The sequence below is a fragment of the Monodon monoceros genome, unplaced genomic scaffold, assembly GCF_005190385.1.
Source record: "Monodon monoceros isolate NGI ecotype Baffin Bay Population unplaced genomic scaffold, NGI_Narwhal_1 Super_Scaffold_21, whole genome shotgun sequence".
Classification (NCBI taxonomy): Eukaryota; Metazoa; Chordata; class Mammalia; order Artiodactyla; family Monodontidae; genus Monodon; species Monodon monoceros.
The window spans coordinates 73,476,538-73,490,382 of NW_021703778.1; the positions used below are offsets into that span (position 1 = coordinate 73,476,538).

The 13,845-nt window shown below is 48.1% G+C and overlaps 1 protein-coding gene across 1 annotated transcript in view; it reads left to right on the top strand.

Moving 5' to 3' along the window:
• THSD4 (thrombospondin type 1 domain containing 4) overlaps positions 1–13,845 on the top strand; it is a 558,493-nt gene that overhangs the window by 62,438 nt on the left and 482,210 nt on the right. Inside the window, exon 3 of the mRNA XM_029236987.1 lies at positions 1,578–1,939. Coding sequence (XP_029092820.1) covers positions 1,578–1,939 — 362 coding nt within the window. The remainder of the gene's footprint in view (positions 1–1,577; positions 1,940–13,845) is intronic.

Sequence of the window (13,845 nt, forward strand, 5' to 3'; positions counted from 1 at the left end):
CTGCCGCTTTCCCCCCTTGGCATCCATACCTTTGTTCTCTACATCTCTGTCTCTATGTCTGCCTTGCAAACCGGTTCATCTGTACCATTTTTCTAGATTCCACCTATATGCGTTAATATACGATATTTGGAAAAACCCACATTTTTTAAGGAAAGTCATAGTGTTGCTCGGTGTCCCAAGGGTAGGAAGGACATTCCAGGGGAAGGATCCAGAAGCGCTAGAGCAGCTGTCTGCTGGGGGGAGAGCAGGCAGTGCTGGAGCTGCAGGTATTGCAGGCTGGGGAGACTCGAGTCCAAACTCTGCTGCAGCCACATGACTAGGGTAGGTCACAGGTCTGTGAACCTCAGGTGGGAAACCTCATCTCTGAAAGGTGAGAATGGTTGTAACCAGGGCTGCTGTGAGGACTAGAAATTACACGTGTTATCTGGCACCAAGTGGGTTCCTGAATAATTACAGTTCTTTTACCATGATTCTTCCTCTGAGGACTTCTCAAGCCCCACCCCACCCAGACAGGCAGCCAGTCCCCCCCAGGGAGCCTCCCTAGGCTTGTCCCAGCTACATAAAGCTCTTTGCTACTGGGCCAGGACATTCGTGCAACCTGGGGTGCTTTTCTCCTTGTCCTCAGGACCTAGCTTAACACTGGTATATACCTGGTGCTCAGAGCCTGTCTGCATCATGAAGGAACACAGTGCACCCACGCTTAGCAACCTGCTTGGCATGGTAGATCTCTGTGAAATGACCAGTTAAGTGAATGGGGGTGTAGAGTCACCCTCGGGATAGAACTTTAAAACTTTCTGATGTTTTTAATCTCCTGATTCATCTTGGAAGCAGGAAAGGTTATCATTATGAATTTAACAAGTATGTGTTTAGTGCCAGCTCTCTGCTTTGCACGTGGACATCCTGACTTAAATCTCTTTACAGCCCTGTGAAGTAGGTAGGTACCATCCCTCTTTAGAACACAGAGCGCTTCAGAAACCTCCCAGTCACACTGATAGAAGAGGTGGCAGGGGTGTGACTTCAGGCATCTGGTTCTAGAGCAGGGAAACCCTGGAGTTGTGTTGCCTTTACTGCATGGAGACACTGGGACATGGCCTCCTCAGCAGCTTAAGGGAAGCCCTGTCCTTCTAGCCTGGACCCGAAGGACCAGAAGGGTAAGCCTCAGTTAGGAGGTGAGGGCACCACACTGAGCTCTCCAAGGCCATGGCCCCCAAAGCCAGGACCACATACAATTTTGCTGAGCCCTATGCACTCCGGCCTTTGTGTGTCCCTTCCTTTATTAAAATATATGTGTGTGTATATATATATATATATATACACACACACACACACATATATGTATATATGTGTATCTATATGTATACACATATGCTATACTCATTCATTCTATTTTATGACTGCATCTGCGTCTGTATGAAGACGAGTATAACCCAGGCTGGATTCTATTTTGTTTCTCAGATTTTAACACAGGCCCTGTGCCAACTTGTGCCTAACGGATAAGCCTTTCGGGTTATCCAGAGCCTCTGAGAGTGAAGCAGGAGCGGATGTTGCGGACCCCTAACCGGCCTCTGTCTCCACAGGTCCCGCAGCGGATGGCGGTGGCCGAGGGCGCTCCCGAGGACGGCGGCGGCGGCGCCCCGGGCGTGTGGGGCGCCTGGGGCCCCTGGTCCGCCTGCTCGCGCAGCTGCAGCGGCGGCGTGATGGAGCAGACGCGACCCTGCCTGCCCGGCTTGTACCGCGCACGCGGCGGACCGCCGCCCGGAGCCCCCGCGCGCGCCTTCGCAGGCCACGTGGTGTCAGCCGTGCGTACGTCGGTGCCGCTTCACAGGAGCCGCGAGGAGCCACGCGCCCCCGCCAGCCTCAACTCCAGCCGCCAGGGTCCGGCGCAGCGAGGTAGCCGGCACCCGCAGGCCCGGGGCCGCGAACCCACGGTGGAGAGAAGGTACAGGCCCTCCCGGCCCCCGCGCGCCCGCGCGCCCGCCCGCCACCATCCCTGTCCCTGTCCCTGCCCAGCCCGGATGTGCCGCGCGCGCTCCTCTTCATCCTAGATTGCGCGGTTAATGCCTTGCTTCTGCCAGAGGGGGAGGAATTCTTGGCTCCACAGATCTCCTTCCATCCCTTGATTTATTTTGCAGCCTTTTAAAGCGTTGAGGCCACTCCCACCCGCTCTGTGATTCTGCATTGCCTTCAAAGTGAAGCTGAGTTTCAGAATGCCCTTAGGCTCAGCCTTAGGGAGGCCCTGCGGAGGGTTGAAAGAAAGAGCTGCCTGGAGCGGGGAGACGTCTGTCCTAGTGCTCCCCTAGTGCTGAGGGAAAGGGAGATTCCTGGCCGCAGGATGTGTGGATTTGAGCTGAGGACACAAAACAAGGGGCCTTTTAACCCAAGAGCTGACATGAGTTTGGAATCCTTGAACAAGTTAAGTGTCTGGAGTCTAACTTGCTCCCAGGCTGTAGGTTTCAGGAGTCTATGAACTCTTATACAAAGTTTCTCCAAAGTATTTTGAGTGAACACACAACTTTGAGGATATGTCTAATTAAAAACCTGGACATATTTTGTAGTCTTATTAAAATATGAACTTCAGAAACGGCATACTAGCGTCAGAATAGTTGTATAGCTCTCAAAAGCCTCGGGTGGCTAGGCTAGCATAAATATGCCAAAGTAGACAGTGCCCATGGAAAGGTAGGAATATAGAGGCTGGGGAGAGCTTGTCAGTGAATTAATCAACCAACATTGACAGATTATTCAGCATCCATTCAGCAGTATTTGTTGGGCGCCCGAAGTCCATGATAGATTCTGAGAGAATATTCATATGAAAGCAGTAACAATAACAACAGACATTTACAGGAAGAACAAAAAAGTGTAAGCTATGCTCGCTGTGCTTAAGAAATACGTAATTTAGTGGCTAAGCCAAGTTAATGCCCATCCCAAGCAGGGCACGAACATATCAGGTGGGCGGCCTTGCAGTTCAGACATTAGCACCGATGGCCACCCTTCCCCACTGTGGCTAACGCTGCCTGAATCCTTCTCAGCTGCCAGCCACCTGGAGGTGGAGAGGAGGTGCAACCCATCCACCCTTGCCAGCCACACACACTCTCTTGACCTGGTCATTGGGAGTTTGGAGAGAGAGGATCATTTCACAGAGAAGGTGCTTTGGCCGAATTCTGAATGATAAGTCAAATCTGAGTTGATAGAAGGGAGAGTTCTGAGGACTGGTATGTCATGTCAGTGGGAGAATAAAAGAGAAACCAGCTGGGAGAGGATGATTCCTTCTTTCTCTCTTCCTGCGTATAGACCTGAGGACCCTCCAGTGTCGCTCTGGGACTGAGGGGCTGCTACTTCTAAAGCCAAGGGTTTGACATGTGTTTTCTCTCTTCATCCTGACCACAACCCCATAATAACATAGCTCCCCAGTCCCTTATCTGAAATGCTTATGGCCAGTGCATTTTAGAATTCAGAACTTTTCAGAGTTTAGAAAGGTAATGTTAGGGCATATTTCACATGTTAATGACATTCCTTCCGTGGCATGGGGCAGCATCCCATCATCAAACACATTATTACTGCTGCAGTGAAACATATGAATGTTCACATCAGCTAGGATAAAATAAAAGACCATAAAAAGCTTTATGTCCGTTAAGGTGAGGTTTGCTGCCCAATTAGTTTTGCCACCAAACTGAGAAAAATGTAACAAGAAAAGGAAAGACAAGGGACTTCCCAGGTGGTCCAGTGGTAAAGAATTCGCCTTCTAATGCAGGGGACGCGGGTTTGATCCCTGGTCGGGGCTCTAAGATCCCACATGCTGCGGGCAACTAAGCCCACACGCCACAACTATTGAGCTCCTGTGCCTCAACTAGAGAGCCCGTGTGTTGCAAACTATAGAGCCCACACACCCTGGAGCCAGTGCGCCACAACTAGAGAGAGAGAAAACCTGCGCGCTGCAACTAGAGAGAAGCCCGAGTCCGCAACGAAGAGACCGCATGCTGTAAGGAAAGATCCTGCATGCCTCAACGAAGATCCCGTGTGCCACAACTAAGACCCGACACAGCCAAAAAGATAAAGAAAATGAATAAATTTAAAAAATAAATATTAAGAAAAGGAAAGACAAAAAATTGGTTTTCAAAACTTTTGGTTTCAGAATTGCAGATTTATAACAGCTAAAGTTTATTGAATGCCTATTCTGTACCAGGCACTGTTCTTGTCCCTTTGCACTGACAACCCTATGAGACAGATGCTAATATCATCCGCATTTTAGAGGTGAGGAAACAGAGGCCCAGAGAAGGGGAGTAACTTGCCCAAGGCCACACAGCTAGTCTGCGAAGAGTTAGGATTGGAACCCAGGCAGTCCTGGCTCTAAGGACCTAGTGAAGTATTGTTACACGTGAGGCTCTAAGGCCCTAAGAGGTTAAATGACTGCTCAGATTCCTAGAGCCACGGGAAAGCTGAGATTTGAAGGTGCTGCTGATTCCCAGATCCCTGGAGTACTAGGGACTTCTCTTCCAGCCTCTGTGGTTGAGAACCAACCTAGGAGAGCTGCCTAGGGAACAGGCTCAAGTTGGCTGCAGGCCTGGGCTGCAGACATTCCAGCCCATGTGTTTTGGCAGCAGGATTTTTTTTTTTCTTCTAACTTATTGACAAGGGGCCAGTTACTGTTTACTATGAAGTTCCTACAAGTTTCTATCATGCTTTTGTAATTTGACAGTTTTAGATGAAATACTCCAAATATTAGCCTGGAAGACCTGCACTGCTGACAAATGTCGAGCTCTTCCTGGCTGATGAAAATCACATTTGCTTATATTTATTAGTCATTAGGAACTTGCATAGTATATGTGACCCCAGAAGACATGTCAGTGTGTTCTCTGGATGGCTGTCTGCCCCACTCTCTGTTTCAGGTTTGAGATTTGAGGCGAAGGCTCTCGGGAGCTTAGATGTTTAAGAAACTGTTAGGTTGTGATACTAGGCAACTGAAAACCTAATTGGAGCCAGATAACAAATAAAACAAAGTAATTCAACCTTCTAACAAATATTTATTAAGCATCTACTATGTTGTAAGGCCCTGGACAGACAAAAAGGTATAAAAACCAGGTGAGGGATCCTCCAGGCTCTCTCTTACTGACAGGCTAGAGCAGCTATTTGCAAACTTAACTAGTTTTTGAAGCATAAGAATCCTTTCTGCAAAATCAGCCTTAGGTAGAGGCTCAGTCTGTCACACAGACAAAAGCTGAGCTGCTCTGGTGGAAGCCTCAGAGGCATTGCTATGGCAACCCAGGGTCTAGATCCAAATGCAGCAATGGTTTTCAACCTTGGTTGACCATCAGAATCCTTTGTCCATCTTTTAGAAGTCTTGACACCCTGGTCACATCCCAAGTGAACATCTGGATCTCTAAGGGTTGTGTTTGAAGATCTGTATAATTCCAATCCAGCCAAGGTTGGGAGCCATTGATCTGGAAGTACCTCTTTGGAACCTCAAGGTTCTGTGGAAAGTAATTTGGGAATCAGTCTTGTCCAGCAGAATTTTCCAGCTTTGGCGAGAATGTATCAGAGTCACTTGCAGTGGGGTGGGGAAGCTTGTTAAAAGTAGAGTTGCCCAGTCTCCACTATCTCCCCTGCCTGATGGGGATTCTGTTCAGCAGATTTGTACTGTGACCTGGGTAGCTTTATTTTAAATGATTCTGATACGCTCCAGAGTTTGAGAACCACTGCTCTAGAAGGTTGGAAAAAGCATGTGTGTAAATGCCTTCCAGATAAGGCAGTGGGCTGAAATAGTAATCGTAGTGATAATGGCTACCGTTTTGGATCCGTCTCATGTACAGGCACTATGTCAAATGCACTGTAACGTTTACAGTTCACACAGCCCTATGAGGCCGATGCGGTTATTCACATTTTACAGATGAGGAAGCAGACTCGGAGGAATGAAGTGACTCACTCAAGATCACCCACTTCAGAAGCAACAGAACCAGAGTTCGAAGTAGGTCTGTCAGAGTCCAGCACTAAAGTTCTTTTCTCTGAAATGAGTATTTTTGAAATGGGTATTTTGAAAGTGAGGCTGCTCGCTTCCAGCAGGTGTAGTCCAAAAAAGCTGCTCGGAGGTTGGATAGCTTGAGACAACGTCTTGAAAAGTGGATGGGATTTGGTAGTCAAGGTTTAAAATGAACTGCATCTCTTCCTTGCGTTGTTCAGCTCTCTTACCCAGGGAAATCTTTGCATCTAGTCCTGGGTACCAGGGCAGTTCAAAAAAAATTGGAAGCCATGGTCCTTGTCCTTGACAATGAGGTAGTGGATAAGTGGCAAACTCACAAAACACTGCAAGGGCCAGAAAACAGTAGACATGTGGCCAGAGTTCAGGAAGATGGGAAATCTTTGTGCGACGGAACAGTCAGGGAATACTGCACAGAACAGGTAGGATTTGAACCTAACCTTGATGAATAAATAGAATTTACTTGGCTGGAATAGATCTGGAAACTTCTTGAGTCCACTTGCTCCCACATCAGACTTTTGTCTCATTAAAACACGCACATTCACCCTCTAAAAAACCTTAGAAATCATGTCAATACTGATTGGAGCTCTCCCAAGGATCCTAAAGTTATTTAACCTCTCTGAACCTCAGGGGCTTCATCTTTCAAATAAGGATAATAATACTATCTATCATATGGGATTGTTGAGTAATTAAATGAAATAATATATTGTCTGGTCCATAGTAGGTGCTCAATAAATTGTAGCTTTAATGCCATTATGAATTTAGAGGCTGAGCGGTAGCGTGTTGGAGAGTTCCAGTTAGAACTCTTATTCTGCAGGGAGGATCAGGTGGAGAACTAAGACCACAGAGGAAGACAGGGAGTCGGGAACTGAGGACTAGTCCAGGAGGGCAGGACTCTGGGCAGCACAGCCTGGGTGCAGCCAGGATCCCAGGGCCTGGGCACCCTTCCCTGTGCCCTTTCCTGATGTAGCCTGCTCGGAAAAGGCCTCCACAAAGGTGGCCTTCCCTGGGATTTCGTCAGAGCAGTGGCAGCCTGGGGAGGCTCAGGCCTGGGGGACTGCAGCCTGCAGGTCTTGGCCAGCAGATTCCAGAAGCATTGCACCAAGTCCTACCTCTCTCCATGTCCAGGGCTGTGTCCCTGGGTTGGCTAAAGGGAGAGGAGTGGGTGGGGGAAGCATTTAGGTGAGTCGGGCAGCAGTGCAGCAACTCACACCTGTGAAATTAAAGCCACTCCTCAGTAGGAGAGGCTTCCCCCTCGATTTCTGGAAAAGGATACCCACAGACTGGAGGGAGGCCCAAGGAGCCCCTGCTATGGTAGGACCTTCCCTCTTGTAACAGCAAAACCAAACAGATTTCCCGTTCCTGAAATGTCTAGTGACAGCGGTTCCTGAATTGTCTAGTGACAGCGGCACCCAAAGAGAGGTCCTGCTGCCCGGAGTTCAAGTACCTAAGCTTACAGAACCTGTTGTAAATACCTGCTGGCCAGTTTCATTCAGCTTCCACAAAGACAGGAAATGAGAGCAGCGCCCACTACTATTTGAGGACCACTTCAGATACCTTTGTCATCGCTCTCGTTGCCAAAGAGCCCGCTAACAGGCAGACATTCCTCCCCGTGGGCTTCCTCGTGACCCAGTTTTCCTGATCATTATGCGTGTGAACCAGCTGGGGAATCTGGGGAATGGGATGCTTGATGGCTTTAATTCAGAGATGTTCAAGATAGGGAACGCCCTCCCCCAGTGGGCATTGCCAAGTCGAAAACTGTCATCTACTGGAGACCACTGTAGGAGCCTGGGGCTGGAAATTCACAGCTGTGAAAATCATGGTCATTGCTTCCATTGGGTGGAGTGTGTCATATCCCTCAGGTGTGAGAAAGAGGTTGTAAAGGGTAGGCTCGGAGCGAGTAGAGTGACGTTTCCTTTGGGAGGTGGCCTGGCTGGAGCCGCCGTTCTGTTGCCCAGGCTGTGCAGGCTGCTCTCAGCAGCAGCTTGTGGTCGGTTCTCAGTTATTTATTTTTTTTCTTTGAAATATTGGCCTTTATTTGTCGTCAGTCTTTTAAGCAGACCTTCTGATGACAGGGGGCAGCGGGAGCTAACCCATCCTGAGAGGCTGCACACTGCATGCCGGTGAAGAGCTCAGCCCTGGTGTTGACGGGTCTGGGTTCTCTGCCCAGTTCTGCCCCTTGCTTGCTGTGTGTCCTGCTGACACCGCTTAACTCTTCCCTGATGAGGATAATAACACACCTGCTTCGTTGGGTTGCTGTGAATTGGATAATTCATACGAAGTGTTTAGCATAGTGCAGGGGCTACTCATAAGCCCTCAGTAAAGGTGTCAGAATGCCTTCCACGTGCCAGGCCCATTGGCAGGCATTTTTTTTTTAAAGAAGATGTTGGGGGTAGGAGTTTATTAATTAATTAATTTTTGCTGTGTTGGGTCTTCGTTTCTGTGCGAGGGCTTTCTCCAGTTGCAGCAAGCGGGGGCCACTCTTCATCGCGGTGCGCGGGCCTCTCACTATCGCGGCCTCTCTTGCTCCAGACGCGCAGGCTCAGTAGTTGTGGCTCACGGGCCTAGTTGCTCCACGGCATGTGGGATCCTCCCAGACCAGGGCTCGAACCCATGTCCCCTGCATTAGCAGGCATATTCTCAACCACTGTGCCACCAGGGCAGCCCCGGCAGGCGTTTTATATGTGGCCTTTTATCATATCTTCATCCCAGTTTTGTGTGGCAGACTTATATTGTTCCATTCGTGGTAGACAAACTCGAGGGTCGAAGAGCAAATGTCAAGTTCAGGGTCACACAGAAGGAAGGCAAGAGAATCAGGGTTTAAACCCATCTGTACTTACCATGTTCCTCTCAGACTTGCCCTTCTAGAGAGCTGTTTTCAAAGTTAAAGGTAACACTCACGAATTAAGCTAAGTTTGATAAACTAATACTTCTCTGTTTGAGATGAAAAACAAAAATTTTCTCCAATATTTACCCCATATATAACAGAGACATAGATATAGATATAGATATAGATGATATAGATATAGATATAGATATAGTAACACTGAAACCGTCTCCACCATGAACTCCAAAGTCTGTGTGGGATCCCAGGAGAAATACCAACTAGCCACAGTCAACATCTGGCCATGCAAGACTTTCACATGAAGGTATTTGCTTTTAAAGGCTGCCTCGGATCACAGGGCTTAATTCATAGAGATGACCTGGGCATTACCTTGTTGTGTTTAGTTTTCATTTTAATCCAGTCAACGTTCCTTGTGTATTTGCTGTGACCCAGGCCCTGTGCTAAACACAGACGGGATAGACCGGTGAAGGAGGTGTGGTTTTCAAGGACCTCCACGCCTAATAAGGAAACAGCTCAGGGATAAACACCAGAATGCAGTGTAGTGAGTATTCTACCTGTGGGGTGAGCAGAGGGCTGTGGGAACACAGAGGTGGAACCAATTCTTGGAGAATTAAGATGACTTGGTTGGTGGAAGTCCTTCCTTGCAGGGTGAGTTCGCATTACTCAGGGGGGAAAGAGGTGGGGAGTACTTGGTATGGATGGGAGATGGCAGTGGTTTGGTGACACAAGAGGAGCAAGAAAGTCTCCTTGTCCTCAAGGAGTGCATGCTGGTGGGGTGGGAGAGGAAGACAAGCAAACAGACACTTAGAAGACCAAGTGCTCTCTTAAGAGAGATGCTCAGGGTGTGAGGAGGGAAGGGAGGGGAAGAAGGAGGACCAGGGAGCCAGAGAAGGCTTCACAGAAGCAGTGATGACTGAGCTGAGCTCTGAAGGATTTTAGCAGAGAGGAGGGCATTCCCCCAAAAAAACAAACTGCGAAGGCTGACCCCTGGAGGCATGGTGAGCCTGTCATGTTCTGGAAGTTCTAAATGGTCTGATGGGGCTGGAGCACAGGCTGTATATGAAGGCGTGTGCAAGCGAGACCTCCTTTCCAAGGAGGGATTAGCAAGCAGTCCTAAGGGGATTGAAACAGAATTTCTTCGAGAGAGGCAGTCCCGGTAAACATGGATAACCAGCACATTTTCATCTTAAAGCAAGATGATGTCTCCATTGTATAGTTGGTCTAAATCTCTTCTTAATGCCCTTGTGATTTTACAAGCATTTGGCTCTGCTACCCTCCTCCCCCAGCCCCGTCTCCGTAAAGCGCATGAAGCTGGGGTTTACTGCCTGGGAGCTTGGGCTTGATCCTCTAGTTTTGCAGTAGGTCTTTTAGTTTCCTATTGATGCTGTAACACTGACCACAAATTTGGTGGCTTAAAGCAGCCCAAATTTATTCTCTTACAGTCTGGAAGTCTAAAATCACGGCATCGGTAGGGCTGTGTTCCTTCTTGGGGCTTCAGGGGAGGATGTGTTTCCCTCCCTTTTCCAGCTTGTGGAGTCGGCCTGCCTTCCCTGGCCCGAGGGCTTTTCCTCCCATCACTCCACCCTCGTGCCTCTGTCATCTCACCTTCTCTAACTCTTATCCACCTGATCTCCTCCTTATAAGGACCCTTGTGATTACATGGCACCCACTCAGATAATCCAGGATAATCTCCTCATTTCAAAATCCTTAATCACATCTGCAAAATCCCTTTGCCACTGAAGGTAACATTCACGGGGTTCAGGGGATTAGGATGTGGGCATCTTGGGGTTGGGGAGTGGGGAGCATTATCCAGCCTACCATAATGTACTTGCGTTTGGGGGGTCTTAAGAATACCCTAGTAATAGGACAGTTTCTGTGCTAGCAGGACCACCAGCCATTTCCCCACATCATGTCTGGTAATCGTCTATGGGAAATTCAGCAGTGCCGTTTCCCAGTAAAAAGAAGAGGAAAAACCACGCATTCCCCGTTGCGCTCTTCTGTGCTCTGCTTTGGACATGCGGTGTTAATCAAGGACAGTGATAATGAAGTTAAAGATAATAGACGCCCAAGGCAGCTGGCGTAGGATAAAGAACTCTGTATTCCAGTCCAGAGTCCAGGGTCCAGTCCCCAGCTCTCACGAACACTTTGATCTTGGGGAAGTCACCTCATTTCTCTGAGCCTTAGTTTACATGTTTGTAAAACAAAGGGATTTTATCCATTCATTAAGGTCTCTTGCCTGATATCGATGTGTTATTGAGGTCTGATTGCTCTTTTAAATGCTCCCACCACCCTTCTGCCATCCCGAGTGATGGAAAGACGGTGGCTGGGAGACAGCTCTCGGACCTGTTTTCCAACACGCTCTGGAATGCGACGGCTTTTCTTGTCTCTAGATGCATCCACATCGTCACCCTCTGTTCAGACATCCGCCCCATCACATGAGTTTTTCTTAAAAGTGCTGTCCATATGTCTGACCTCCTCTTCTCGGTCTCCCCCTGGGCTTTGGCCCTTTTCTGTTGGAAGCACTGGTAGTTCTTGCCTTGGAAAAGCCCTGGGCTGGGAGTCATTAGACCCCACTTCCTGTCTCATGGCCATGATTTGCTAGCTGGATGACCTTTGGGAATCAATCTAATCTATAAAATCTGGATAATTATTTGTCCTCTCTCTTCCATAGAGGCCTGCTGAGAGGGTCAGATGAGGTAACAGCTGTAAAAGTACTTTTAAAATATAAGACACTGTTCAAAACCAACATGGCTTGATTATTTTATTATCATTGACCAGATCACCTTTGGGTTTTAGAGCCTTGAGTCTTTTTCTGTAATTTCTAGCCTATGCGTGTACATGCGTGTGTGTGTGTGTATGCATGTAGCGTATGTATGTGTGTGCATGTGTGTGTTTTTGCTTGAAAGGTCCTTTCATTTCGAAACGGGACAGACAGGATCAGGCCTAGGTCACAGGCTGTCCCATCCTTCCCCACCTCCCCAGGGAACTGTCTCCGGCTTGTGGGTAAGAATCATTTGTTTTTTTAACTCCTCCTTTCCTGCCCACTTTCTTGGAGGCCATTTGCATTTCATCATTAATAACTCTGGAGCAATATGTTATTTCTGTCCTGAGGGGCCCTGGAGCCAAGTGGGCCCCTTCATGATGTTGGATAGCAAGTTTTGCTGTTAATTAAACTTCACGAGGCCACATGCCATTTTCTTGACCCTCCGTCGAAACCTAGGGAGTCTCGTTACATACAGGCAAGAAACCACATGGCAAGAGAAGGGAAAGCTTTGGCGTTGTCTGTGTTTCTCCTTGGAAAACCTCCCTGGTGATCCTGGGCAGTTAGCAGAGAAAGCAGGTACATCTGTTTGAAATGCATACTCTATATTTTTGTTGTTGTTTGTTTTCTGCCTGCAAGGAAAGTTTTGTTTCTTTATCTTCTTTTGAAGCAGGGTTTCTACTTAGTCCCTGAATTGTTTGACAAGAAGTTACCTGTTGATGCTAACCAGATAAATGGTGTTTTAATATGCTTCGGTTTCTAAATCTGAAACCTCAACGTTTGCAGCAGAGCCGGGCTCACTGGTGTGTACACTTCTGCCTGTAGATTAGGAAAGGTTGGAGCCAGATTTTAAGCTTGAGTGACTCTGCTTGCAGACAAGGCTCCAAAGAGCCCTTGTTCCCTTCTTGTGGCATTTCATTAAGTGTCAGAAGTGTTTCATTAGTTATCAGAACAAAGATCACATTTGCCATAAGAATGCTGCATTGAATCTCCTCCAAGTCATTCATAACTCCGGGTTCCAGAAGAGAGATGATGGGCTCTGGAAAAAGCCAACAATATGTGTGCCCCAAAAAGGAGATCTCCACCTTGCATCTGGGACCCCTAGGGCTTCTCCTTGGATGCATGCCTGGTGGCAGTCAGAGATGCCTTCGTGTAAGGATGGGAGGGGGGACACATCCTGTATGTGTCGGGTTACTGTCATTTCCTTTACTCACCCCCTCCCTGCACACGTTGCTAATTCAGCAGTAGTGAAGGCAACCCTTTTTATAGCACCTACTATGTGCCACATCAGTCGCATGTGTGTTTGAGCCTTAAGCAGCCCCGTCTTGCAGTTGAGAACACTGAGCTGAGGTAGAAAAATCCCCAGCGTCCTGCTCCTGTAAGGGGCGGAGTGGATCTGACTGCAGTGTCGCCTGACCCCAGCCTCCCCACTCTTCCTACTCCGAGCCTATAATGTGGATCCAGGTAATTTACCAGGGAGAGAGTTTGGGGTACAAAAGCTGTGGCCTCACTGTTGGTTTTCATGGCAAAGTACTAACAGCCCCTCAAGGGCTTTTTGAGTCCTCACTTTCTCATCCGTCCATAGACCCTTTCCTGGGCATAGCGTTCTTTTAGCTCATCTCTGTTAATAGTAACAAGGGCAACCACAACCGATGTTTATTGAGGGTTTACTGTGTGTAACAGGCTGAGTGACAAACCCCCCCACCACCCACCCAAAGGTATCAAGTCCTGTTCCCTGGAGCCTGAAAATGCTAACTTATCTAAAAAATAAAAAGACTTTGCAGTTGTAATGAAGGATCTTGAGATGGGGAGATTATCCTACATTATACAGTTGTAGGCCCTAAATGTAACCATGAGTGTCATTATAAGAGACAGGCAGAGAGGGATTTGACATCCAGACACACAGAGGAGAAGGGGATATGAAGACAGAAGAGAGAGAGATTTGAAGCTGCTGTTCTTGAAAATTGGAGTGATGGGGCCACAAGCCAAGGAATGCTGGCAGCCACCAGAAGCTGGAAGAGGCAAGAAAATAAGAGTCTCCCCTAGAGCCTCCTGAGGGAGCACAGCCCTGACAACAGCTTCATTTCAGTCCATTGATACTGACTTTGAACTTCTGGCCTTCAGAACCATGAGAGAATAAATTTCTGCCGTTTTAAGCCACCAGGTTTGTGGTAGTCTGTACGGCAGCTACAGGAAACTAATGCACCACGTTGAAGGCTTTGAACTAAACCTCTAAGAACTCTTCACGCGTAAAGTAATCCATATTATCCT